Source organism: Phaenicophaeus curvirostris, chromosome 1, assembly GCF_032191515.1.
Source record: "Phaenicophaeus curvirostris isolate KB17595 chromosome 1, BPBGC_Pcur_1.0, whole genome shotgun sequence".
NCBI classification, from domain to species: domain Eukaryota; kingdom Metazoa; phylum Chordata; class Aves; order Cuculiformes; family Cuculidae; genus Phaenicophaeus; species Phaenicophaeus curvirostris.
Window position 1 is genome coordinate 44,108,661 of NC_091392.1, and position 27,716 is coordinate 44,136,376.

At 54.1% G+C, this 27,716-nt stretch overlaps 3 protein-coding genes across 3 annotated transcripts in view; 2 read left to right on the top strand and 1 right to left on the bottom strand.

The window, feature by feature from the left end:
• The first annotated feature begins 755 nt into the window (after nucleotides 1-755).
• On the top strand, nucleotides 756-3,161 carry LGALS2 (galectin 2). Its single transcript, XM_069856516.1, has 4 exons — nucleotides 756-897; nucleotides 1,353-1,435; nucleotides 1,727-1,886; nucleotides 2,983-3,161. The coding sequence occupies exons 1-4, from the start codon at nucleotides 892-894 to the stop codon at nucleotides 3,127-3,129; spliced, it is 396 nt and encodes a 131-aa protein (XP_069712617.1). The 5' UTR covers nucleotides 756-891; the 3' UTR covers nucleotides 3,130-3,161.
• A 2,796-nt stretch (nucleotides 3,162-5,957) lies between these two features.
• CDC42EP1 (CDC42 effector protein 1) lies at nucleotides 5,958-8,819 on the bottom strand. Its single transcript, XM_069856472.1, has 2 exons — nucleotides 7,956-8,819; nucleotides 5,958-6,908 (listed from the first exon to the last, which is right to left on the bottom strand). Exons 1-2 carry the CDS (start codon nucleotides 8,398-8,400, stop codon nucleotides 6,118-6,120), a joined length of 1,236 nt encoding a protein of 411 aa, XP_069712573.1. The 5' UTR covers nucleotides 8,401-8,819; the 3' UTR covers nucleotides 5,958-6,117.
• A 9,920-nt stretch (nucleotides 8,820-18,739) lies between these two features.
• Nucleotides 18,740-27,716, top strand: part of CARD10 (caspase recruitment domain family member 10) — a 29,985-nt gene continuing 21,008 nt past the window's right edge. The window contains exon 1 of the mRNA XM_069856431.1: nucleotides 18,740-19,101. The gene's annotated coding sequence lies outside the window, so the exon portion shown is untranslated. The remainder of the gene's footprint in view (nucleotides 19,102-27,716) is intronic.

Sequence of the window (27,716 nt, forward strand, 5' to 3'; positions counted from 1 at the left end):
CCTTTGCCTCTTCTTCCCTCTTGTTCTCCCACTGATTTCTTGAGTCGAGGAATGCAGCATCATTTTGTTTTCAACAAAGTCTGTGATACTGTCTTCTGACTCATAGGTCTTACCTGGGAAGGGAACAGCAGGGGTGATGATCCCCTGTGAGGACAACATTGCAGTGTCTCAGGATTAGAGAGGATGGGGCTATTTGACCTCCATGCTTGGCTTCTCAGCCTAAAAGATTTGGGTCTTGATGGAGCTTGGAGGTTGCAGCCAGATCCCATGTATTGCAATACATGTAGATGGGGCTGAATCTAGAGACACAAAAAGGGAAGGAGCTGGGATGCCACTCATGTCACTTGTGCAAAGGACTGTTCTTAGCTTGTGTCACCCAGAGGGGATGTGTTGGCTGCTGTCTCTTCTAAGTCCCTCAGAGCCTTTCCTCAGAGCGCCATGGGGAGGGATGGTGGGGACCATTTTGCTGTGCTCGTGTGTATACTGAGGGCTGCTCCTTGCCACAAAGCTGGGTTGCTTATTTTGGCTGAGCTGTTACAGGCAGAAAAGAACTGAACATGGTGGTCATACTTCCATGGCCAGTTGGGAAGATAGTTGTCCTATGCATTGATTGAAGTAGCACCACTAAGGGCTGTGTGTGGTGGTCCCTCCACTGGAAACCCACTGAAGTGGCTGGGAGTTGCTTAAGTCTCCTGAAATCCATAATGAGAGGAAATGTCCATAGGAAAACTGTTTCTTTGGATCAAAGTCTCCTGCCTAATAGCAGCCGATAAGAATGCTGTTAATGTGTAAGCCACAAGGAAGTCTAGAGATGTAAGGTCTCCTGTGTGAAGCATTTCTGAGCTAAACTGCTGGTGGCTTCCTGGCTGGTTACTCTGCCCTCTGGGGAAGATGTCTGTAAGGGCTGTTGCTTCTGTACTTTGTCACCCAGGTTCCCCAGCTCAGCAAGGCTTAGTGAGGGACTAGCAAGCCACAGCCACCTTCTGCTCTCACCACCTGCATTTCTTGGGCTGCAGGCCCACCCTGCACTGTGCCCCTCTGCTTTAACCCTCTCTATACATCTGCCATGATGTTCTCCTTTCCTTCTACTGAGGACAAGACTGTTTTCATCTTCTCTCCCTCTGATGTCTTTTCTCACTCTCTGGCTTCACTCAGCCCACTCTTCCCTCACTGAGTGAGAAGCCCATGCAAGACCTCCACCATGAAGGTGTTTTGGCTGTGCGAGGAACATCAACTGAAACCAGTAGACGTTCTTCTGTCTGGGGAACTTTCTCCAAGAAGCATCCTCTCACTTAGGGTGGCAGGGGAGGAATGGCTGAAGGAACTCCGCAGACTTTTTTTCTCTGCCTTAGGAAAAATTTGAAATTCTCAACCTGGATATGAAGACTGGAGACACCCTGAAGATCAAGGGCAAGATATCTGGTGATACTAATGGGTAAGTACAAAGAAAGCACCTTGACTTGCCAGAACTGAAGATGAGATACAGAGGGAAGTGATTTTCCAAAGTTGCAAGGTACTAAAAGTGTGAGCACAGCTCAGTATTAAGGGAGACCTTATACCACCACCATACAAACTTTCCTGGTTCCTGAGCAGAATGAGGACACAGGAGGCATCAAGTACCTGCAGCGCTGATGGAGGAATAGGGTGCCAAGCTGTGAGCTGGATATGAGGTCTTCCAAGACCCTTTCCTGCATCTGCAGCTCACTTTCCTCCTGTTCACCCACAGCTTCAGCATCAATCTGGGCTGCAGCTCCTCGGATCTGGCACTTCACTTCAATCCCCGCTTTGATGAGTCTGTCATCGTCTGCAACTCCAGGTGCTCCAAAGACTGGCAGGCAGAGCATCGTCATGACAACCTCTGTTTCTCCAGGGGCTCCACTGTCAAGGTGAGGGGTCTGTGCTGGCATGGGGTTGTGGGTTGTATGTGGTGAGGGGAAGGCCCTGGTTAGCAGATTCGTGTACCCTAGTTCTCCTAGTCCTATCCAATGCCTCCTACTCCTGCCTAGCAGCCCTTCATCCTCTGGGGTTTAGGTCCTGATTGCTATTTCCACTCCTCCTTCAAATCCCCAACGCTTCCTCTGGGAACTTTGTGTGAGCACTATCTGTCTCAGGCTTTGTAAGTGCTTCCTGCCCCTCATACCTGCTCAGCAGGTGAGCACTCCAGAGGCACATATGTAGGTAAAGCGGAGTCTCCAAGAAGCAGGATCTTACTGCTCTCCACCTGATTTCTCTCCCTAATTCCCTCCTAAGCAAACATAGCCTTGAAGGCAACTCAGGATTGGGAATAATGCCCCAAAATCTCTCCCTCAGCTCTTCAGTCCTCCCTACTCCTGGATCCATATGCCAATCTGTCCTCCCTCTCCTCCTGCCAAGGATACTGTTCTAGCAGCTGTCGCACCCCATCTGATGTCCCGAAACATTAACAGGGCTGCATTTAGGAGCATTCCTCTTTCTAACACTAAAGCAAGGAAGCTTGTTTCCTTAGTCATGGCTGGCTCTTGGGGAAGGAGCAGTGAGGTGATGGCTTTGAGGAATGATGTCTTTAATTTGCAGTGATCAGTGGTATATTCTCCTCCTGTCTGCTTGTGCATGTCCATCAGCAAAACTCCTTTTTCCAGGTCTTGATGGGCTACTGAGGGCATTGAGGTGTCGGGTTTATTCTGCCTTGTTCAGAGCAGTTTTAAGCCCAGCGGTCTATAAAGACATACATGGGTTTAACTGCTCTGAGTTTACCATCTGAGTAGCTGAAACAGCCTCAGGAGAGGTCCTGTCCCCAAGTTGCAGTGTAGATACCAGCTCAGATCCTTGATATCAACTGCTTATTTCCTGCATCGCCCTCAGCTCAATCCCTAGCACCTTGCTTAAGGCTATAGGAACCAGGTCTGACCCTCACAAGTAACAGTCGAGCTTGCACCTGGGTGCTCACTTCATCATCTCCTCCTTGTTCCCAATTCGTGCCCTTCCTCCCTTCTCTTCTCCCAGTTCACCATCGAAATGCTGGCAGAAAAATTCCAAGTGAAACTACCAGATGGGCATGAAATAGAGTTCCCCAACCGGCACAGCTACAACAAGGTCAACTACATGAGCATCAAGGGAGGCTTCAGGGTCACCTCCTTCAAGCTGGACTGATGGGCATCGCTTCCTAGCTCTAATAAAACCACAAGCAGTGGAACATTGCTTGCTCCAGCTGCTTTGGCTTCTGTGAGATTTCCGACTCTGTGGCTCTGTGTGAGACTCTACTGAAGTCCAAGGTTTTTCTGCCAACAGGAATGGAGCCCTTGTTAGATGGAAATACCTCCCAGATAACACCAGGTGCTTTCCCAGGTCTGAACAGGGTGCAGGGTTGAACAGATAGAAGGTAGAGCAAAGCAGCCTGTAGGTGAGGCTCAGGAGGAGGGGGATTGCTTGGGGAATGGTTGCGTAATCTCTTCACAATGCACCATTTCTTCCTGCACCCGAGTTTTTGGGAGGGAGAGGAACAAAAGCATTGATGTGAGAAATGTGGCATTTGGTGGCACAAAAGTGCATAATTAAATATTAGGTTTGGAAACCTCAGGGCATGGGTTTGATGGGTTCCTCTTGGCTGCTCTCCCAGCCAGCAGACAAAAGGAAGGGGTGCCTTGCCCTCCCACAGGAGCGGTACCATGCAAACGGATGGCACTGGGAAGGGAACACAGGTGTGCCCCTGAGCCAGCATTCCTGCCAGTGATAAGGAGTTGTCTCCTTTCCCTTTTCCCCTTATCTCACCTCACTTACGTACTGGCACATTCCATCTGGGTTACCCTTTACACTGACATTTCCACGCTGAACCCTACTCAGCGAAAGTGAGGCAGGAGAAGGCAGTGGGGAAGGTTTGGGTTGGTTTATGTGGCTCAGCATGTCTCAGTCTGTGTCCCTTGCACGAAACTACAGGCAATTAGAGCTGATTGTCAGATACTGCTGCTCTAATTAAAAAGAGCCTTAAACGAGACCAATGTGTGACAGCACACACCAGGGCACTTTAGGCCAGGTGGGAGGAAAGCAGAGAAAAAAGAGCATCATACAGACAGCCTGGTCCAAGGCAAGGTGGCAGCTCCCTTGTCCTTCTGTTCTGCTTCCTTGCTGAATTTGAGGGACTTACTGCTGCTTGAGTGTTCAGCAGAAGTTGTGTTATGGGCTGGGAGGACTGTACTCAAGCCAGGTTTGGGAAGGGTGCTGATGTTCTTTAGGCTGCGGATAAGTTGTTGCTGGGCTGAGGAAGCTTTTCACCCTCCTTGTGTGCTAAGCGAGGCAGGGTGGATACGAGATTGTTTTGTATGTTAGCCACTGTGAGTGGCAAAGTACCAGAAGAGTTAATCCAGGGATCCCAAAAGTACTGGAAAATACTGCTGAGTGGGGAGAGGGTGGTATTTTGTGGCTGGGTGCTGGCAGATATAGCAAGGAACACACTAAGGTTGCTGCAGGTGAGGGGAGACACCAGAGAAGTTAGTATCAAAACTGCTTTAATAAGGACAATAGTAAGTGCAAGGGATACAGAGTGGAGGCAGAAGGAATATTCCATGGATGTGGGTCTTTGGTCTGGAGCTTGTGTTATGATCTGGGAAGTGGGTGTCAGAAGGAGCTCACCCTGAGAGCCAGGGTCCCTGCCGAGAGCGGGCAGGGGTGGTAAGGCTGATCCTGCTGGGTGCCAGTGGCCAGAGCTGAGGACTCCTGGAAGCTACTGCCTTGCCCCAGCTTGCTCCTGCTGGCCAGTGTGAGGCAGTCGCCCTGGGAGGCTGGAGGAGGGGGGCTCACCTATAACCTTGATGCCCTGACTGCAAGTGGCACTTCTACACACCACACGCATGCATGCCAGAGACATTATTCTGCTCTGAAGAGCTCTCTGCCAGAAGCAGCCAGGCGGTGGGTGAGCCGCGTGGGAGCAGAGCCCTGCGGTCACGACCAGCTTCTCTCCCCACTGAACACCCCCTCCTGTCCTGAAGAACAAGGGGGTCCTGTGAGGGTCCCTCCAGTGACCTCAGCCCCCGAGCATCTCAGCTCCACGCCGTGGCACAAAGGCACTTCTGTGAGGGCCAGTTTGCACGCGGAGCAGCGTGGGGGGCAGCTTGTTCCAAGGCGGCCACACCACCCAAGGCCACTCAGCGAGGGGCATCAGCCATCCTTCACATGTCCCCCTGGGAAGGGGCATGTTGGAAAGAGAGGCACACACGTGGGGAATGGGGAGAGGCAGCGAGGGTGGAGAAGATACGGCACAGACCTAGTGGCTGCAGAGTGAGAGTCTCCTTGTTCTGAGCTGGGGGGGAAGGGGAGGGTTTTTTTGGGCCCAAGCTGCAGAATTCAGTGACCTGACAACCACTCCTCTGCCTCCAGGTAGCCAAGAAGTTTCTCGTCTCATTGCTGTGAGGGGGCAGGGGTTGGCAAAGGAGCCGTCCTAAGCGACGCTCAGCAGGCAGGAGGCAAATGGAAAGGACCCTGCAATTATCTATGCACATGCTCTCACCTCCTGAACGCTGAATTTATGACATTTTTTTTGGAGGGGGAGGGAGAAGAGACAGCCCAGCTATGTGGGGTTTGTCTGCCCCTTGAGCCCCCAGCTGACCTCCCCTGGTAGATACATGTGCTGTATGGGGGTGTCTGGCATCAGCTGGAGCTGAGGAGACCCTCATCCTCCATGTGCCAGAGCTGTCTGTGGGAATATCTCTGGGAGGGCATCCGGGCCAGCGCAGAGGGTGGTTGAGGGCTTTGGTGGGAAGACAGGGCACATCCTCAGACATGCTGGCAGGGCCAAGCCGAGGTAAGGGAGAGAACCTGGGGGGAATGGGATGGGGTAGCAAGGGGTTTAGGGTTTCTTTGGCACACGGGAATGTCCCTTCGGCATCTAATGGCAGCGAAGATGGGGAAGGACCGTGATGTCGGGTGCTGTGATGCAAAGTCCTCATTGGCCCTCTGCAGCAGCCTCGCCCAGCCCCGGGGAGCCCCCCTGGCTCTCCTCCTGCCCCCCAGTTCCCTCAGCCTGTCAAGGAGGTCACCCACTGGGACTGCTGCTGCCGATGGCACCTGAGGCTGGGGGACAGGGAGGAGGGCGAAGACTCTGGCACGGGTGCCTAAGGCAGGGGCCATGATGGGAAGGATGGCTGTTCACACCTTGACTTCATCGTCCTCCTCCTTGTCAGCATACTCAAAGGAATTGCTGCGCATCCTCCTGGCACCAACATATCCCTCCTGCAGGCTGGACAGCTCAGCCTCCTCCTCCTCATCTCCTTGGTTCCAAGTGGCTTCGGGGGACAGGCTCTCCCCTGTCACTTGTGACCGCCAGGAGCTGCTGCTGGGGCTCTCCCACAGGGTCTGCGTCCGGGCCTGCCGGGTACCCTCGCCCTTCTCTGAGCTCCGCGGGGTGCTGGTCCCACCGTAATGGCGAGCCAGGACCTGGGCTGCCCGGTCAAACTCTCCTGCCTCGATGGTGCAGTCGTTCCAGTGCCCCTGCCATGGTGTCCCTCTGGGCACTGTTCCCGGCCCCGAAGCCCAGGCAGGGTCCTCTCCAGCACCCTCGATGGCGTGCGCCTCTCCGTTGGCATGGACTGACAGCCCTGGCAGTGAACTGGCCCCCGACAGGCTGGTCTGCCTGCAACGGTCCCAATAGCCGAACGTTGCCTTGTCCTCTCCGTGGGCTGCAGCCGATGCTGGAGGGACCTTGTCCTTGGTCCCCTCAGCATTTGGGAGGTCTGCGCCATCGTCCCCTACCTCGTTCCCGTTGGTTTCAGAGAAGCTCATCACCTGGAGGAGCTCGCTCATCAGGGAGGGCCCCAGGTCCAGGCGAAAGGAGAGCAGGGAGTCAGAGCGGTTCAACTCGTCTTCTCCTGGGAAGGCATTCTCTTGGGCCTTTTCCAAGCGAGGGACGCGAGGGATGGTGCAAAACCCTGACTCCAGCCCTGTGAGGCAGAAGAGACAGCTGATGAGGGAGTGCACGGCTAGGTGAGAGGAAACCTGACTTATGTCTGTGGGTGACGAGGGACGCTGCCACTGAATTGGAAAAGTTCACACTCCTGTCAGCGGTGCTGGCCTGTAAAAGACAGACCAATGTCTGTGTGGACATCTCAAAAGCCCAGAGTCACAGCTGAGGGTCTCCAGGTGGGCTCTGTGCTTGGTAAGATGCCGGCGGGGGCTGAGCCAGGCAGGTGGGACCAGGAGATGGCAGCATTGCCTCAGCTTGCCCTTCCATCTGAGCCAAGCCGCTTCCCCTGGCGGCTGCAGGCTCCCCAGGACCCCCTTCCCGAGACCCCCTGCTCCAGACCCCCTCCGCCCCGCCCGGGGAAAAGCTGAGCCACAGCCCGGTGCTGTGAGGCTGGAGAAGAGCCACTTAGCTGTCCCGTCCCGTTCATCCTACAATCCTTCCCCAAAGGTCTTCCGGGACCCTGGCCGGTAGGGAGGGATGTGGCCAAAACGGGGAAGAGGAGGATGGAGTCCTTTGAGGAGCACATGCAGATAGAGGGGTTGGCGCAACTAGAGATATGAATGGAGCATCTGCATGGAGGTGGGGAAGGCTGTGCCATGGGTCCCCTTGACGTGGGACCCATGGCATTGGGCATTGGCTTGCTGTCCCTTCACCCTCTTGGCTTACTCAGGTAGGCTGCTCCTGGGGAAGCCGTAGGGCTGGGGAGAGATGCGGGGACTTCCCTTTACAACTGCTCCACACGGGCTGCCAGCTGCAGCTTGGGACTATGGGAGAGGAAGAGGAGGATAAACCATCCCTGCCCCACTTTGGGGGGTACCTGGGGAAGAGGCCCTCCAAGCACAGAAGTAAGGACAGCAGTTGAAAGTGAGGTTAGGGTTATTTCCTCACAGGGACTCTTAAATATTCTCTCTCTGCTGAAAGCCTAAGGTTCCTCAATGGGGGAATTGAGGCACAGAGCAATGGAGAGGGACTACAGAGGATGTACTGTGCCTGGGTGCCAACCCCTGCCCCGCACTTCACTCACCATAGACCTGGTGTGTTTTGGAGAAGCTGTTGGAGGCACTTTTGAAGGAGAACTTGCTGGTCAAGCTCTGTCTGCCACCGCTGCCATCGTACATCCCATCGTTGAGCTGTGGCAGCGAGACAGCATTCTTGATGATGGGTGAGATGGGTGGAGGGGCCGGAGATGCCTTCGCTTGGCCTCCACTGCCCCGGTTCCTCAGTTGCGTCCGGCGGACGTGTCGCAGCGTTCGGGTGAAGAAGTTGTTGGCTTTGGCTGTTTCAGCCCCGCCATGGTTGCTGAGGAAGGAGGTGTCCCCGAAGACGTCTCCACCACGCCCCACATGCATGGTGTGCCGAAAGTCCCCCAGTGGCGGGCTGATCATGTCTGGTGTCAGCTCCGACTTCAGCCGCCGCTTGCCATGGGATCCGGACACCCAGCTGAGCACTGGCAGCTTCCCCAGACTCATGTTGCACCCCTCACCTCAGCCCTACTTCTGCAAAAGCCACAAACCCAAGCCCTCACTGGGCCTCCAGCAGCAGGGTGGTCTGTCACATCCCCGGCCTCTCCATTGCTCCTGCTCCAGTGCTCTCAGAGGAACGGCTCACGTCACCTTGGCTTTCAGTGGGTGGGAAGGGTGCCTGTCCCCTTGCTTCCCTGCACTATGTTGTGGGTATGTCCCCAGGGGTGAGGCTGGTGGTGGTGTGGAGGTGTTCCCAGGGGAAGTCCAGGATCACCCCCTGTGCTGCAGCAGCCACTGGAAGCTGTGTCTGGCTGTGGGCTTAGGACTTAATCCTCTGTCTTCTGCTGCCACTGAGCATGAGGGAGCTGGTCAGAGATGGGGCAGCAGGTAACAGGACCTCAGGATGTGGTGGCACGGCAAGCACCTCAGTCCCCTCGTTGTCCACCTAAACAAGACAAGAGGAACAGTGAAGCCCTCCAAGAGGATTTTCCCAACTACATAGGCTGTACCCCTGGGACTGTCTGAGGAAGTTTAAGGCGGTGGATGAGCAAAGGTATGGAGGTTGCTACTGGCTGTCCCCTTTGCCTGGCTTTCCCTCGAAACACATACTCTCCCTCTGACTTCCCTTGATGTGCCTCAGTTTCTTCTGCCTGTAAAGCAGCTTTGTCAGACCTGTGCCACAAATGCAGGCTGAGGATTTCCCTCCCAGGCAGCATCTCCTCCCAGTGATGCCCTGCCTGGGCTCCCGAGGCAAGAAACCTCTCCCTTCATTTTGCTATTCAGATGAACCCTTGGGGAGAGGGTGAGGCCAAGGGACTAAATGCTTCTTGGGAAGGAGGGGTGGCAGGGAGGGAAAATGCAATATTTATATGTTGGTTTGTTGTTCTCTGGCTGGTCGCTGGGTGCTGGGCAGACACGTTGGAGCAGCAGGGAGATGGGCGTGCAGGGCAAGCTGATGCTTTGCAGGCAGGGGAAACTGAGGCACAGCAATTCAGGTGATTACTCGAGGCCGAGCAGAATGCAGAAAGGGTGCTTGTACTCATGTGAGTCCCAGAGGTGCTGAGGGGGCAGGCAGGGAGGCTGCAGTTGGGTGTGCAACAGCAGGGCAATGACCTCCCCAGTCAGCCGGCAGGACACTCACATCAATAGCTCCCCCAGCAGCTTGTGTGGCAAGAGGGAGAGAGCAGGATGGGGAAAGGAGAGGATCTGGGGCACAGGGCACCTCAGCGCACTAGAGGTCTCAGTGTCTGCTTGGGGATGTGTCCTTCCCTGGGCTCAGTTCCTGCTCATGGGCTGGGGAACAGGATGGAGCTGGGTCCCTTCAGCAGGGCTGGCTGTGCAGGGCAGCATGCCAAGAGGTGATGCAGAAGCCTTGCATCCATCACTCCCTGCATGCCAGGACCCCCATTACTGCGTGGTTATGTCTGTCTCCCTGCTGCTGCCTGCCTCCCCTGCCTGTCCCCATGTCACCTCAGAGCAGGTAGGCTGGTGCCAGGGAGGCAAAGCCTCTGACAAAGAGGAGACCTGGCCATGGAGCTGCTTTCTTGGCTGGCTACACGGTTTTGCCTTGCCGTTGACTTGTTTGCTCACCCGGGCCCCTCTTATCTGCCAGGGGTCAATGCCTGGGGAAGGGAAAACAAACCTCCCCCAGTGGTTCCCAGCACCATTGGCTGCCTCCTGGGGTGGCAGTGGCTGGTGGCTTCCTGCTGGCCCCCATCTCTTTGGCTCATGCTCCTTAATTCAGCCTCCTGCTCACAGGTGAGGTGCCTTGAAGCTAGGATGGGCCAGGCATGTGTCAGATTTGGAGTGAGAGAACAACCGGGGAGTAATTTCCTTCCTCTGGCAGAAGACCACCCATAGACACTGGATCAGGGCCATCCTGGGCTGCAAGTTAAGCCATTGGGGTGGTCCCTGCAGCACAATGGAAGGCTTGGGACCACAGGGAAAGAGATGTGACCTTATTTTTGAGCTGTCCTTGGGTCTCCCAGGAAGGCATGTGACCTCAGGAGAGGGACATAGGTGAGCTACAGCCCTAAAGTTTTCCTCTCCCTCTGTGCATTGGAGTTACTGAGAAATCCAAAGTGGGGTCTGTGCCCTTCAGCAGTGGTTGCCTGCATAATGTGGGGCACATGCTGGACCAGATAGAGATAATCTGAGGGGGTGCCCCCCGCCTCAGGTTCCCCCCTACTCCCTCTCAGGGGTTCCCCTCCTCCCCAGCAGAGCTGCCCTGAAGACTCCTGCAGGAGACAGAGGTTGGCATCACCCTGGGGATGGGGCTGGGAGGTGAGGGAAAGGGAGATGCAGGAGGAGACCACCCCCCTGCTCCCTGTCTGAAGAACTTTTGAGCTGGGAGCCAGTAGGAGGAAAGTGTTTCCACTTCCCTGTCCCTTGGCCACTATGGGGACACAAGCCAGCACCTCCTGGCCCTTGGCTCTCCCTGCCTGCTGGCAGGCAGTGGGTGTTGGGAAAGGAGAGAGGGAGGCAGCTGATGCCCAACCCTACCTGGATGACATGTTTCTGGCAGGTCTGCTGGGCTTTTTCTCCCTCCAATCTGCCCCTTTTTCCTCCTTCCCTCTGCCCCTGGTGCATCGCCCTGAAGGCTGTGCCCCTTTGAGCCCTCCTTTCCACCCAAGTAGACTTATTCATGCCAGGGAAACTCGTGATTCTGTGGGCAAAGGGTGACCCGTGCACTCTCCTTTCCTCCAGTGGGCATGAGAACCCTCCAACTGACCAGCCGTCTGTCTGGGTGCTGCTTTCATCCCGCAGGCTGTTGTATTCACCAGCCCCCCCAGCACAGCAAGCCCACAGCCCATTGTTAACTCCCCTTCTCTGACTCCCACCTCACCTCCTCCTGGAAGCCCCTTGCCCTCAAAGACCAGCCACCAGCACCTCCTCCTCCCAGCCTGGCCTCTCCCGTTTCCCCCCATGAGTTCAGTTGGTTTCCACTGGTTTTCCACTCGCCAGGAATGGCCAGAGCTGTTCTGCTTGCTGGGAAGAGCGGAAACCAAAAAGGGGGGTGGGGGGGAAGAATCCAGATGTCTAGTTGGCTGGAGCTGCTGAAAGCAGCCTCTTCCCTCCTCCTCCTCCTCTCCCGCCTGCCCTCCACAACAGACATACTCCAAAAGTGGGCGAGGAGATGTTTAGGGTGGTCTTAACAGGGGGAAGAGTGGCTGGAAATGCCTGTGGGCGGCCAGGAAGGGTTTCCCAGCCTTCCCAACTGCCGCAAAACCTCCCTTTCCCTGGAGGAAGGGAGGCAGAGGCTCCCCCATTGGGTCACTTTGTCCTGGGACGGGGAAAGCTGACAGAGATAAGCTTTTGGGAAAGGGGAAAAGGGACTCAGCTGGCTGGGTTGGGCCTCTTCCAGCTCCCCTGGAGCAGTGCCGGGCAGTAGGCGGACAAGCCTGAGTCTGACTCCTGTGCTGCTGGCTGCTATATATATATGTTTATATCTCTCTGTATGACACGCTGGGATGTGGAGGTAGGCTGGGGCTCCAAAGGCAGGCAGTTTCCAGCCATCCTCTTCCTGCCCCCTTGCCCAAAAAAGTTCCCTTTCTTCCTCCAAACCCACAAAATTGAGGCATCCAAGAGCCTGTGGGGCTTCAAGGGGTATCCAGAGCAGGATGTGGGACGGGGGTACCCAGTACCTAATGCTTTCACCCATCCGTGGGACCTCCTCCTTACCCCATTTCTCTCCTGGTCCCCCTGGCCTGTCTCCCCTCTCCTCACTCCCGCTTTCCCTCCTCCCGGCTTCCTGTTGCATTCCTGCCTTCTTCCTTTCTTTTTTTGCCATCCTCCCTGCCCCTATTGCCTTGTCACCTCTCCCACTTCTCCCCTTTCCTACCACCCTCTCCACCCTTTTCCTTCTGCTCCTGATTCCCCCCACCCCGCCCGCTGCCAAGCTCTACAAACTGAGGAATCAAAACTTTCAGGATTTACCTCTTCCGAACGAGAGTTATTTTTTTTTTCCCCGTCCTCCTGAAGAAAAGTTGGGAGATGCTCCCTGTGGGCCCCCGTAACTTTCTCCGAGGGTTACTCTCTCTGTGTCCTGGAGCGAGGGGAGGGGGAGAAAGGGGAGGTGTGCCCCCCCTTTTCCCACGGCTGTCTCCCCAAGGCTGGCTCTCCCAGGCTGACGCCCCGATGCCACGGGAGAGAGGGAGCGAAGCTGGCAGGGAGGGGATGTGGGAAGGAGGAGGGCGGGCTGCAGCACCGCTTAGCCAATCCTCGCCTCGTCAGGGAGACCAGAGAAAATGAGATTTATTCCAACTATCCAGGACAGAAAACTTCAGGAACTCCTCTGCCACTTTCCCCCCTCCCCTGCTTCCCCAGTGCTATTTCCCGTCCTCCAGCTCTGGCTGCCTCCCATTCCCGGACTCCTGCTTCAATGAATTTGGGGGAAGGGGGAAGCCCAGGTCGCTAGGTAGCCTGGTTAGGAGAGCGTGGACAGAGGGCAATGGAAAGGAGTTTGCCCCCTCTGTTTATGTGTGACACCAAACGTATCAGATGGGGTCATCCCATCCCACATTGGATGGAAAGTCCCCAGTGCCCTTATTGTAGTGCTGCCCACCAGGAATGGGGTCTAGGGGTGCAGGTTGTGCCAGGACCTGTGGGTAGCATTGGGTTGAGTGTTAGCAGGATAGCAGCCTCACCAGAAGGCTGAGTGTGCCAGGTAGTTACGGGGTCGGGATAAGTGTTATGGGGTCAGAGCAAGTGTCATAGCAGCAGCACAGTGTCAGACCAGACTGAGGGGGTGGCAGTGGGTAAATCCAAGGAGGTGCTCTTTGGTGGTACCAGGGAGCGTTTCTGCCCACACATGGGACACCACATTCCTCTGACTTCGTGCTTTGTTGTTTTGTCCCACGATGGTCACAGGGCAGAACACCCTATCAGTGCCAATGAGGGGCAAACAGTTGGTGGCCACAGTATGACCAGTGCCACTAGTGACCCTCATGGACTCCAGGTGAGGCTCAGTGGCTCTTCCAGGGAGCACCTGGCTGGGCACAAGCACCTATTCTAGGCCCTGAGGAGGAGAAGGGTGGTGTCTCTTCTGGCAAAAACGAGATGAGACTTGTTAGGGTTAAGCAGGCCCTTGTTGAAAGGTTGACAAGATGTCTGCAGAGGAGATGTCAAAATGGAGCCTGGCCTCTCACGAGGCTCGGGTGGCTTATACTGGGCTGCCCAGGCAGGGGCATTTTTGTTGCTTGGAGGTTTGCTAAGCAGCACTAGGACTGTGGCAGTGTTCTCAGCCTCAGGCTTCTCTGTGAAATGGGTTGGTTGGGCTTTCTGCCTTCTGTGGAGGTCTTCTCTGTTTAGGAATTAAGAACACCTGGACTGTGCTTTTTGGTAGTACTTCTAAGTGGGTCTGTGTCTTGGAGGGAGATGGGAGTTCAGATCTGCGGTGGGGTGAGTTGTGCCATTAGTGAGGAAAGGAGGAAAAATTACGAGCCGCATCCTTCCTGTTTGCCAGAGGTACAGTAGGCATCTCTTCCCAAATGTCCCACTCTGAGGAAGACAATGAGGGTGGTAGGAAAGGGAGGAAAACACCCTTTTTTTGAGTTTTCCTCCCTTTGCATGGCCTGTCAGGGTATCTCCCCCTGTAGCCAGAGGGGCTTCCCCTCACCCTTCCATCACCATACCCTGCAGCAGGGACTGCGGTGGGGAGTGGAGCCTCGGCGACGGCAGCCGCCTCCGCTGGGGAATGCAGAACAAATCTCTTCCAGATGGGACAGGGGCCACGCTCTGCTCCTTGCAGGGCAGCCGGCACTCCATCACCTCCTCCTCCTTGCCCCTGCTCCAAGCATCTCTATGCTCCAGGCTCTGTTTCCAGGAAAGCAGCTGGAAATCCCCCCCTCTTCAGCACACTTCCCAAAATCTTGTGGTCTTGCAGCCATGCCAGTTGAGTTTTGACTTTTGCCCTTCTGGGGCTGGGGCTGAAGTGCTTTGGAGACTTCCAGGACACTGTACCCATCCTGGCCTCTGGCTGGCTGCCTGGATATGAGCAGAGGTGGCACAGTCCCTGTGGCTGTACCCTAGCAAGGGCTGCACCCTCCCAAGACCCTCTTCTTTCATATTATAGCTGCCTGGAAGGTGAATCCATACAATCCTGCTTCCCAGCCTGTTTATCCACCTCAGCTGATAAATGAGAGGTGGCTGCAGGGCTGGATGGTGCCCTGGGCAGGAGCTAATGCCTGGATGCCTCCCAGCCTGGGTACCTCATTTACTTTCAGTCACTCCAACCTTTCATCCCATCTGTGCCTCAGGCAGCAGTACCAGTCTCACCATTACAGACAGACCGGCCATCGGGCTTATCATGGGAGCAGACAAGTGGCCCCACAGTTTTCCTGGCTCAGGATTTGCTTTGATTACCCTAACATCAAAGATGGGGCTGTACAAATTGTACCCCCTCTTCTTCCCAGCACTCATCCCTCCGGCATGGGGCCAAGGTCTTATGGGTGGCTCAGTGAGATGGGGAAGGAGAGAGGGATGCAGGGAAGTTGAGGGCACCTGAGTTCTCTGCCCCACATCTCCAGGTGTTCAGTCCTTCCTTCAATCTCACTTTGCAGCCCTGCTGCTTGCAGACCCGATGCCTGAAGGGGGCTGATGCAGGACTCCCCGACAGAGAAGAAAGATTCCCCTTCTCCCCTTCCCCAGTGCCTGGGGGGAGCTGAGGGAAGGTTACGGGGTCATGTCAGCTTGTGGACAGGATGCTCACCACTGGATTTCTATACCCTGCCATTTCTGTTTGCCTGCCTTCCTTCTCTGGGAAATTTCCATGAATGGGACTCCAGAAGAACTACCAGAGACGCATTCGAGAAATTTCCTGGGGAAGGAGGGCAGGCGAGGGGGCTCAGTGAGAAGGGGGTGCCTTGCTCAGCATACAAGAAGCATATATCCTGTTGCTCCCCAGGGTTTCCAGCTTATATTTCCTCATTAACTGGGAGCACCACTCATTTGTGGGTGACTTCCAGATGTTTCCATTCTCCATTTGGTGGCTGTGAGGGTGCATACCACATGGGTAAGGGAATTACTGCCAGCAGTGGGGTGGGGTACAGTCCCCTGCCATGATAGGGTCCATAGGGACCCTTGCCCCACCACACAACCCTGTGTGGCCTCATCCATCTCCCCATCATCCTGATGCCACCAGGTCCCTCCTCCTTCCTCCCAGCCCATGGCCCTTGGTGCTGCCTTCAGCCTGCATATCACTGCCCTGGGCATGAGCTGGAGGCAGAGCCGGTTTTAGGGTGAGCAAGACAGGGTGGTGGCAGGAGGTGACACCCTGGGGCGAGAGGTAGGCGTGAGACACCCAGTGTCTGCCCAGTGAATCCCTGGTTTGATGACAGTTCTGGCTTTGTGGGCACTGGATCCCTCGTGTTCTGTAGTTTGTTCACTAGGATGATTTCTCCACCAGTGGCACCTCCAGGGATGTGTTGGGCCAGCCTCAGCTCATTCTGGGGGCTGTGCTGTGAGTCCACACTCTGTACTCATAACCTTTGTGGTAACAAGGAAGAGGGATGAGACTGGTGCAGTTCCCAGCATCCTTGTGCTGCACCTGGGAAAGGAAACAGGTGGCTTGTGGTGAGTGCCACTTAGCAGGCAGTAGCACCACCTTAGACCCACTCATGCTAGAAGAGGGTGGATCAACCTCTGTAAAAGCCTATTTCTAATTTCTTCCACCAATTCCTTCAGCTCCCCTCCTCTGGAGCAGAGAGAGGCCACAGGAAGAGGATTGACCACATTCCACTTGTGGAGTTTGCTTTTGTGGAGGGTGCTTTATTCCCCTGGAGCTGGGCCTGGAACTCAAAGCCTTGTGGTTTGCCAAAGACCAGGAGGAGGTAGGGATGAGTTCCCAGGCTTGTTGGCAGACTGCCTTCCTCTCTCTGCCCACCTCCTCCCAAACGTTTTTATCCTTCCTCCTCCCACCCTCCTTGTCTTCCTCTTCATCTGCTAGTCCTGTTTGTGGGTGGGGATGTGGGGTATTGAGGGGGTGTTGTGGCAAGGAGGATGGAGGGACAGACCTGAACCAAGCTCTGCTGACTTTCTGCCTGATGCAGAGAAGAAGAAAGGGGGGATGGGGTGGGACATGAGAAAGGATGTTGCATAAACCAGAAGCAATCCAGGAACAGCTGTCTGTGGCCTGAAAACACCTCTGTGATTCTGGGCACTGGGAAAGGAGATGTAAATATATGTATATGCATGTATGTACATTAAGTCTCCCCAGAACAACCTACTCCAAAAATCACTTGATTCTCCAGTTACTTATCATAGGCCTTAAGGAGATGCAAGAGGGACCGGGGTGTGCTCAGATACCAATTTGCTGCTTGGAGAAACATTTCTGTGTGCAGGGGAACCTGGAGGTCCATTTGCCCTCCGCCAGATATGTTCCTTTGGCAGAATAAGCAAGGGGAGCACTTTTGTGGGAGTTTAAAGCCTGTGCAGGCTGGACGGGTCTGAGATGGAGGTTGCTGGGGTGAAGAGAGAAAGGGAAAGATAGTGAGGGTAGGAAGGATGCAGTAGGGAGGGAGAATGCAGGGGGATGGGCGTGAGGAGCATGAAACTGTGGGGGGGGGCATCTTTGGGCAAAGAGCCCTTTGGAGATGAATTGCATGAGGAGATAGGGGAAGGTGCTTTGGGGAAAGGAGGAGCTGAGTATCTCAGGAGAAGGGAGTAGATCCCCAGGGCTGGCATAGAAGAGGGGACTGTCAGGGAATGGGGGATGCATCATAGAATCATAGAATAACCAGGTTGGAAGAGACCCACCGGATCATCGAGTCCAACTGTTCCTATCAAACACTAAACCATGCCCCTTAGCGCCTCGCCCACCCATGCCTTAAACACCTCCAGGGAAGGTGACTCAACCACCTCCCTGGGAAGCCTGTTCCAGTGCCCAGATCGATGCCCTGCATCGATTGAGCAGGGTTGAGGAAGGGTGCATTGTGTAGAGAGAGGTTTGGGGGATATAGGGAATGCAGAGCCGGGATGAAGATATAAGTCATCCATGGGGAAAAGGGAGACCATGCCTGAGGAACCTGCCTTGGTCAACGGGAAGAGGTGAAAGCCAGTGGAGTCGCAGGACACAAGGTCTGAACAACACTTTTATCATAATGATTTTGCCTGTCCATCCAGCCTGTGTATTTTTGGCCCACGGAAGGAAGGGGCTGGGGATGCAGAGGCAGCTAAAAATAGGGGTGTCCCTGCCCATTCCCCCAAGGCAGGCATCCGTCTGTCTGTCTGCCTGCCTGCGGGGTTGCTGCGGGATCTGGAGGAGGGGAGCAGGCCCAGCCTCCTTCCCCATGGCGTCAGGCTCCGCTTTTGTTTGTCTCACAGCCCTACGGGGACAGGAAGAGGCCGCGGGGCTGGGGAACAATGGCTCATTCTCTGGGAGTCTGCGCCTGCCGAGAAGCGATAGGGGATGCGGGACAGTGGCCAGAAGGCGGGCATAGCTTCCCAGTGCCACTGTCATGGGAGCTTGCCCCCCAAGAAATGATGGGGGTCTACTGGTGGGACCTTCACTAGCTCATGCCTCTCCTCCAGACCCCAAACCAAGACCCTGTGCCTGGGCAGAGAGGGGATGGGAGACTGTCTCTTGTGGGTGTACTTCATGGAGGAGACGAGGGAGGCAATGCCAGCAACCCGAAGAGCGGTAGAAGCATGTCTCCAGCCAGCACCAGGGAAACCTGTTGTTTTGCAGCCTCTCCTCGAGCCTGTGAAACCTGCAGGGAGGGAGGCTGGAGCTGGCATCCCCTGGTGGGAATGTCCCCAGCTGGCCCTAGGGAAGTATTTATCTGTGAGCTGTAGCATGCCTTTCTGTCCTGGCCTCTCTCTATTCTGGCCATGACCGTGCTTGCTGGGGCAGTGCTGGTACTGCTTGGGTCCTGTCTGGGAGATGGCCAAGGGGAGTGAATGAGTGTGCACAGCAGGGAGTGTGTGTGGGGGGTGTGTGTGCGGTGCGTATGCGTGAGTGATAAAACCTTTTATCCCACCCCTTTCTTCTCCAGAACCCCCTTTTCATCTCCTGACACTCTCTCCCATGGACATTTCCTCCTGAGATGTTAGATTTGACAACCAGGTGGTGGAAACGCCTCAGGGAGAGTCTCTTCCCATACTTTTCCAGACCTGGTAGGGGTAAGAGGAGGAGTTAGCACCTGAGGTAGGGGAGAGGTGAGGAGATATTTTGAGAGGTTGAGCAAGGAGGGGACAGAAGAGCCTTCCTGTTTCTAACCCCCTTTTTTCGAGGTCTTGGATGCTTGGGGCTGAATACTTGCCAGGGCTCCTCTTGTTTACTCAGCCGGGGAGCTGACACATCCAAGGTCTCTGCTGACTTTACTTTCCCACAGGCTGCTGGCGGGCGCATTCCAGGGCAGCATGGAGATCAGCGCAGAGGCATGCCAGAGGTTTCCATCCGGGATGCCGTCTTCCCCTCCTTGCCCTCCCTGGGCATCTGGCACCCCTGGCCAGGCTGTCAAGAGTGGACATCACATCTGGCTGGCATCCTGGACTTTTAAAACCCAAGGTTGGCACAGACCCCAAGCACAGACCCAGGACCATGGAGTCAGGGATCCGCCTGTCAAGCTGAATGCCTGCAGCAAGGCTTGGTTCTTCTCCCTACTCCAGTCCAGAGATCTCAGTCCTGCTCCCTGTGGTGACCCATGGGAGACACATGGAGGAGCAGGGGATGACTGTCCTAGCTTAGTCCTCCCCCAGGGAAAAGAGGTAACACCCTCCTAGGAACTATTCACATCTTTTTCATCTTAGAATGGCACCTATTCCTGTGACGGGGCTTAGCTTACTGAGGGTTAAAAGCACCGGTCACAGCAAGGGGAACTGTGTCAGCTGGAGGAGGAGCTGCACCCTTCTGCAGGTTCCCGCTCTGGTTCTTCCTGGGCAGCTGCCCTGATCTGGCATGGCTGCCTTTGATTTTAGGAGGGAAGGCCACAAAGCTTTTAAAAATAAGTGCCAGAAGATAAACAAGGGTTTGGAGAGCTGGCTGCAGGGCCAGGGCGGGAGAGCAGCCCTTGCCCTGTCATTTTGGTTGGAGGCTCCCTGTGCCAGTGAGGCTTCCACCTCTCCAGGGCAGCAGGCATCTTTGCCTCCTTGGACCTTGGGTTGCTGGCTAAGGACTGCCACGACCTTTCCTCCCTAGCCGGGCTGGCTCACAGAGGCCCCTTCACGCCCAGCCCCAGTGTCTGGAAGAAGGGGCCTCGTCTCCCTCCTCGGCTGCCACAGGAAACGCGGAGCCTGGAGGTCAGGGGCCAGCTGGCAGCTCATCCCGTGGGGGCCAAGGAGCTCAACGCTGGGGCTTCTATCACGCTAGTGCGCGTTGGAGGAAAGGGGAGGAGCTGTGGAAGAAGGGGGAGAGGGCCAGGCTTTTCCTGTTTATGTGACTACCAGACCCCCAAGAAAGGGAAAGGACTTGGAAAGCTCGTTGCTCTTGGGTGGGCTCCAGCTAGCGTTTGTCGGCTCTCAGCCTGGGGGTTGCATCCCTGGGGCAGGGCAAGACTCCTTCCCGGGGGGAAATGGGCATCCAGCTCCCAGGGGGTTGGAATTACATTCCTGGGGCTTGTGAAGGTCTGGTCTAGCAGGAAGGCTGGGGTTGGCTTCTTGGGAAGCCATTCGTTCCGTGTTTGTTTCCAGTTTTGGCAGATGCTGGTCTCTCTGAGACCATCTGAAGGCCAAAGAGTCACTCAGGCCAAGCCGAGGAGGTAGCTGGGTATATTGGCTTTGGGACACAGGAATGGGGAGCTCTGGGAATGCCAGGAATGGAGGAGTGCTTAGGGGAAAGTTACAAGTCACACCACACTCAGCCACAACGGTTTCAGCACAGAGTCGGTGCAGCAGGCAGAACGACTGCAAGACTTCCCACGTTATCTAGGGTCACATCCTGCAGGGCATCTGGTGTGTCCATGGTGGTACATGGAGAAGGAAATGAGGTCCCAGGTTGTGCTTTTGCCTTCACATCCACCACCTAACCACTCCAGCTGATGCCACATCTGTACCCGTTTGTTGGATCTCAGCTTTGGTTTGTAGCCCTTGGCCCATGCTGAGCAGGGGTTGAGGGATGCTCTGTGCAGACCCGCCTCTGACAGATGCCTCGGAGCACACCCCACTAGGCACTGTAACAGAAGCAGAAGGGAGATAACGTCCCCTTGGCTGCCATGCAGGGAAGCCTGGCCTGGCTCAGTGCAGCAGCCATTTCTGATCAGCTGTAGGATGAGAATAGCTGGATCCAGCATAGACTGGGGCAAAGATGAAGGAGAGTGGGCGCATCTTGGTGTGGGTCCAGCAGCTTCAGGATGGAAAAGCTTGGAAAGAACCTCAGCAGTCAGGAACAAGTTGCCCTGTCTGGTCCCCCTGGCAAGAACAGGCACAGCCCTTGGCTCCCCACATCCTTCCCTTTGCAAGGGCACCAGCAGAAGGCCATACTGACCAGAAGCTTTTGCGCTTTGCTCTGGCACTTCCTCAGCCACCTCCTTCCCCAAGGGTTTGGACGGTGGGGTGGTGCCACCCTATGGCTCTAGAGTGCTCTTACAAGTGCTGGTGACACTTGGCTGTTCATTGTCCTCTCCAGAGAGACTTTGCTGCAGTTAGCATAAGCTTAGCTCTTTTCCCTATCTGTGTCCTGGATACATTTGCTATCCAGCCATGGAGAAAAGATCCTGGCCTGGTCCTGGCTCACTGAAACCTCAGCAAAGTCTCAGCACGTCTCCCACACTCACAGTTGCATTGACCTTCCTAGGACAGCCAGGTATTCCTGGGGCTAGAAAAACACCGGCTTGGTGGTTGTTGCCCAAACCATGAACTGCAATGCCAGCTGCACAGGTGAACCAGGATCTGTTCTCTGACAGTTGCTGCTGGAGCTTTGATGAGTTGCATGCTGAAATACCAACTTGCCATCCCATGTACATCGCCAGCCCGTGCCCTCAAAACCCTAACTATTGAAGCAGAAGGGCTTTTGAGGGGGTCTTAATTTATGTCTATTGCTCTATGCAGCAAATATGCTGGTGGGCAGCATCTTCCTTCCCCAGCACATGAACCCTATCCCTTTCCCAGACAGAGCACATGTTTGGTGTCATAGGTGTTATTGGACGGCACTACCCCCTCCTGCTCCTCCTCCATCAGCATCTGGCCACTCTCAGTCTGACGGTGAATTTTAGGGACTCTGGCTGCCAGAGACCCTTGGCCATGCTTGTGTACCAGCTCAGAAGAGGAGCCGTATGGGACTTTGATCATCTCAGGGAGGAAGAGGGGAAGATGGAAGTAGTGTTTTCCACCTAAGGTCCTTCCTGACCTCCTGTTGAAGCTGCGTGAGGGACTAAGGCATTTCTGAAGTGGGCAGAGCAGACGTTCCAGCTAAATAGCTAATCTCTTGGTGGCAATTTATTCTTCTGAATTCAAACTGCTCACAGTCAGTTTGCTCCTCTATATCATGGCATCTGATGATTCTCACTGTCTCAGTGTCTTCAACTTCAGCTGCACTGCAAACACAAGGCAGGGGTTGCATTCTGGCCTGTCTTTGCTCCTGTCCTAAAGTTATATGGGATGGTGGAAACACGCTTGGTCTGGGCAGCTGGCTAGCTTTGTGCAGAGGACCATTGATGATCCTGTAGTGTGATGGAGTCTTCTTGGAGAAGAAGACATCTCTTGTCTAAGGAAACCAGACATCCCACAAGGCTGGAGACAACGCTGGAGCTCTGCTGGAGTGGGAAGTGGTTTTTTGTTTGCTCTGACTAGGTGTGTGTTCATACAGATGATAATAAAGGGGTTGGGAGGCTAGGATAGAAAGGGCATCTATGACTGTTTGAGGAGGTCAAGGGGAAGACACAGGTAGGATGGAGAGGAGAATGTAGCTGGTATGTGTGGTCGTGCAGGGGAGCGTCTGTCTGTTACAAAGCTATTTAGACATATTGATTTTATTTCTGCACAGTGTCATCTTCCCTGTCTGACTTCTAACACAGACTGATGACCCTGCTCATTTAACTCATTCGCCTTCCTCTGGCTGCAGGACAGCTATTCCTCTTATTCAGTCAGCCTGGATCTGTGGCAGACCTCATTCACTCAAACAGACCTTACGCCCCAGGGAGCAGAAGTAGGACTCGGGGAAGGACAGATGGCCCATTTCCACCTGTTGCTAACAGGGCAGCTCTGGGACTGATGAAAACACCTAAGTGATGCTGAAACTAGCAATATGAGACATGGCCAGAGCGACCGGAGCACTTGTGAGTTCCTGTAGGACAAGTAACAGAGTCTCAATTAAGAGTGTGAGATGCTGATTGGAGACATTATAATTCTCAAGTCTGGTTTTTTTTTTTTTTTTCCAGGATAGTGCTGAGGTCATATTGTGATTAATGCTTTGAATTTGGATTCAGAGGCAAATCTGTCCCAAAGTTGTGTCCTGAAAGGTGGAAAACACTACCTACTTCATATTTCTGTTTGTCGAAAGGAGCTCTTTGCAGCACCCAACAACAGCTGGTTGAGGTTGGCGTAGTCACATTGACCTCTGGTGGTTGCAGCCTCAGCGTGCAAGGAAAGCATTAAAGAAAAGCGGATGGGTTTGGCCAGCTGTTGCCTGCTGCAATGAAAATGCAGCTGGGTTTGTTCCTTCTCTGGGCTCCCTCCCCCATTGCGTTGCCTCTTGGAGAATCATTTCTTCTCTGCCCGAAGCATGTGGGATCTACCCGCTCTTTGTGTGCACAGCTCCACCCTCAGAATCAAATTGTGTTTGCATGCACACCAGTAAAAACCAAAGGTGGATCTTTTGTTGGAGAGCTGAGTTCACTCCCGGTTTCTAGATAGAGTGGGTCATACCTGGGGAGAGCAGATATTGCTCCCCTGAATTTGCTGTGACCTCTGTATGGTCAGCGTTTGGACCCTTCTTGTGCAGTGGAGGGCAGACTTCAGTAGACCCCTTGCAAAGTTGGATGCAGAACCAACCAAGGAAATTGGATTCAGTGAGATGGACTCACATCTGGCACATTTTTTTTGGAGAGAGAGGAGAAGAAAAAGCCAAGACTGATCCCACAGGGAGAATACTTTAAGAATAAGGCAACTGTGAGCAAGGCTGAGGTGGGAGCCAAGCATGAGGAGATTTCCAGGTTCAGCCCTGTTGACATGGAGCGCATTTGCCATGGGCAGCTTTGGAGTGAGGAAGCCTGTCTTCATGACCTGAATCCCATCAGCTTGCTCTAATTCAGGTCTTCCTTGCCACCCTGCACACCTCAGTGCCCTAATGAGGATGAGATGTGTTGCCAATCCCTTACCAAAAGGCTCCCACACACTTATGCCTTCTGTAGCTCCAGGCAATGGGTGTGTGCGTGCGGGGGAGGAATGCTGAAGGAAATATTTGCTTGTTTTGCTATCTCCACACAGATACATGCGTTTCCTTCCTGCTAGGAAGGCCACTCATCCATTTTTTTGGGGGGGCCTCATTCCTTCTTCCCTTCTGCAGTCATCACCACCACTATGATGGGAACAAACCACCAGCAGTGTGTGGGGGCAGCCTTACATCTGCTATGAAAATCACCGGGGAGGTGAGCAGGTAGTTAAAGTCCTTGCAAAGGTTGCTAATATAAACACTGAGTTTGATGAGTGTCATTAGGAAAATAAAAGTGTTGGCTGTTTTTTTTTTTTCTGTATGTGTGTTAGTTAATCTGATTTGAACCAGCATATGAGCCAACTAGATCAGGCTGAAGTCACTAATTCTGTTTCACAACCTCTTTTGTATTTTCGGCATTTGTGTTTGTTCCATGCAGGAACAAAAACTGGGGAGTTTTTTCACTACACCAAATCATGCTGGGACAGCTACTGCAGGGTGGAAGTTTTTAATAATAACTATTATTAAAGGAATTGGGTGCTATTTCCAACTCTCTTCCCCTATCTGAGTAGGGATACCACCCCGGACCTTAGCAAACCTCCCCCCGGAATCTCATTGGATGCTGTAGGTCCTTGCAAATCACTGGGCTGTGAGAAGAATAGCATATTTTGATTGGGGAAAAAAAAAAAAAAGAAGTAAGTAAGGAATATATTACTAAAGATGTTCTTACCAACTCACATTATGGATGCTGGATAGGAGGTTTCTGGTCTGGTCTGGAAAGATACTGTGCTTCCCAAGAGACAGGGCAGGACTTGACAAAGCCTCTAAGCTCACCACTTGTAACTGCAGCTTGAGCTTTATATTGGTGGTGTTTTAGCTGCACAATTGGGGAATTTAATGAATTCCTTCCTGCCTCAGACCTTTCTAAAGCTGTTTCCAGGAGGGGCAAAACGATGTGGTGCTGGGTCACACCCAGCCCTGCTCCCTGCAGCATGGGCTTGCTCGCCTCCGAGGGATCCCACTGTCCTGTCGATCAGACCCACACAACAAGGTCCTTCAGAAGACCCACTGCCTGTCACACTCTGGGGGCCATGTGTGCTAAGCTCTTCCTCTGGTGGTGGAAACAACATGTGGCTCACCATTTGCTGCCCTGTCATAGATTTCCTGTGCGAGCTGGCATGGCTTGGAAAGTTTTACCAGTGCGACTATTTTGGTTTGGACTTGAAAAAAAAAAAAAACAACCAGCAACTCAACACAGAAAAACCCCACTTGAACAGCCCAATGTCGTTCCTAGGGTGAACTCAAGTGGACCAGCACAAAAGAAGCTATTTTGGAAATGTAATACCTGGCTGTAACCATGTTCAGTCTGGTGGGACCTTGCATCTCATATGAACCTAGGGCGTCTTGTAGGACTGCAGCTTTCCTCTGAAGGGCTAGCTCTTCATCTCTGTGCCTCCAAACCCTGGCCAAAATATAGGTATGGAACATATCCTTCTTCTCAGGAGCTGTTTGACTTGTTGGGATCAGCCACCCAGCCCAGAGCCCTCAGGGGTGGTCTGCTTGCTCCTGGGGTCCCGGCTGAGCTCAGAGACCCTTTATGAAGGAAAGTGGCTGACTGAGCTCAGAGACCCTTTACGAAGGAAAGTGGCTGAGGATGCTTGATGTGGGCGCTGGTCTGTCTGATGTCTGCATGCTCTGAGTCACAAAGCACCGCAGCCGTTACCCCTGGGGTCAGGGTGGGTGGAGGGAGAGGTTTCCTTGACATCAGCCTTCATTTTCTCTCTCTGGGTGAATGAAAGAAACCAACCCTTGTTTTGGGGCTTTTATCATGACTGTGAAGATCTTATCTTCTGTCACCTAATACTATTCTGCTCGGGGAAAATCTTTTCACTAGAGAGTCAGAGAGAAAGACACCTGGGTTGTTTGTGAGAATAACTGGCAGGCAAAAATTGACATGGCTTGAGTCAGAAGGGGTTCCCTGCAGCCAGCCTTGCTTGTACTTGCTTTTGATCAGTCAGCTGGAGGCCTCTGGCTGGAAGTAAGGGCTGGAGGCTGGAACCGCACCCCGCTGCTCCTGTGTCACTTTGCGGTGGAGCTGTGCAGGAGGGTATTGTGGCACTTGGGACCCCTCACAGGGAGGCTGAGTCAGCAACAAATTCATATGCTTAGTGTGTCAACTGGTGCCTATTGGGACAGAGGCCATGCAGGGACAGAGGCCATGCAAGAGGAGGTGGTGTTTTCTGAAAGCCCTGTGTGCATGTGTGTGCCTGGTGTTTGCTCAATACCTGTCTACGTTTTGCAACACAAAGGCTGTGCATCTGTGTGATGCTCTGTGCATCGCGCAGATACAGTCTCAATTCCCAGATGGTGGTTGTGCTTGATCTTCAAAAGAACATAGCAGCCTGAGGAGAGGATCCTGCTAAAGCCTCCCTTCCCTCAAACCACCTTGCTCAAGCTGGCGCAGGAGGCCTGTGGGGACCAGAGGGGATGTGTCTGCCATTGGCCCTGGAGGAGAAACAAATGAAGATAGTCATTTTGAGTGCAGTGAGAATCCTTTAGGGCAGGGGTCTCGGTTTATACCTCAAGACTGTTTCATTTGCCCCACACTTTGGTTTCTTCACTTCTTTGGAAGGTTGTCAGGCAGAGGCGAGGTCTAGAAGCTGTAGCTGTGGGATGCTCAGGGCATCTCCCCTTTGAGAACACGTTGGCAGAGGCAGGGACCATGTAGGGCTCCTTCATGTGTGCAGAGCTTTGAAGGGATGCACGGCACTACCCTGGGCCGCCCTGTGGGCTGACCCTGAGGCTGGGGAGAAACAGGTGAGCTCCCACTTCTTATGAACTTGATATTGCATTGGGAATCTCTTGCACAAAGGCTGTGCCATCTATACTGGTCACCGAGGTCTGAGGTTTGACACCACTGAAAGTGATGAAATGCAAGTGAAATGGGGTTGCTAGAGAAAATGAAAAACACCTTAGCTTTGGAATGGGAGGTGTATGATGTTGCACCTAACTACATTGTTGAGTTAATCTCTGTCAGATCCCTCCTAGTCCCAGATTTGGGCAGCTGAGCATGTGGCAGGGATGGAGATTTCCCTATGCAGGTTCTTTGGGATGTTGTGTGGACACACAAATCCACTTCTGGGATTGCTGTGGCCACTTGGGCTGGGGGAGGAGGGAGGCTTCCAAGCATCTGCCCCTGGCCCGCGGGGGACTCAGTGCTTGGTCAGGCTGGCTAGTACAAGCTGCTGCATGCCCTGGGGTATGGCACTGGAACAGGCTGCCCAGGGAGGTGGCTGAGTCACCTCCCCTGGAGGTGTTTAAAGGACAGGTGGATGAAGTGCTGAGGGGCATGGTTTAGTGATTGATGGGAATGGTTGGACTCGATGATCCAGTGGGTCTTTTCCAACCTAGTGATTCTATGATTCAGCCCCAAGGGTGCCTCCACACCCAGCTGCACCCACAGACACTATGGAAGACTGGGGGAAAAATTAAGGCTGTGGGATGCTCTTCTAGGTCTAGATTGGACTCCTTTCCACCATCCCCCACTTTCACCCCTTGCTGGACCCCTGCCTCCATCCAGAACCAGCCCTACACCTGGGGTGGGTAGGCTACCATTTCTGGAGCCCTTGAACCACAAAAGAACACCCTCCTCCTCCTTATGCACTTATCCACTTCCCAGGGAGGTGGTCGAGTCGCTTTCCCTGGAGGTGTTTAATGGACGGGGGGATGAGGTGCTGAGGAGCATGGTTTAGTGATTGATAGGAATGGTTGGACTCGATGATCCAGTGGGTCTTTTCCAACTTAGTGATTCTATGATTCCGGGAAGGTTGTGCCCTGCCAGGAGACACCCTCTCCCAGCCGAGCAGGGCTCTGGCCAAGCCGGGCACCCCCCCTTCTCTGTCGGGAGGTGAAGCCGGGTGCGTTTCGGAAGAGAAGTCGCTGGCGAGCCACATCCTTCCGCAGAGCAGCTGCATCCCGGGGCTGGGGAGCGGGGAGAAGAAAGACGGGACACCCGCGG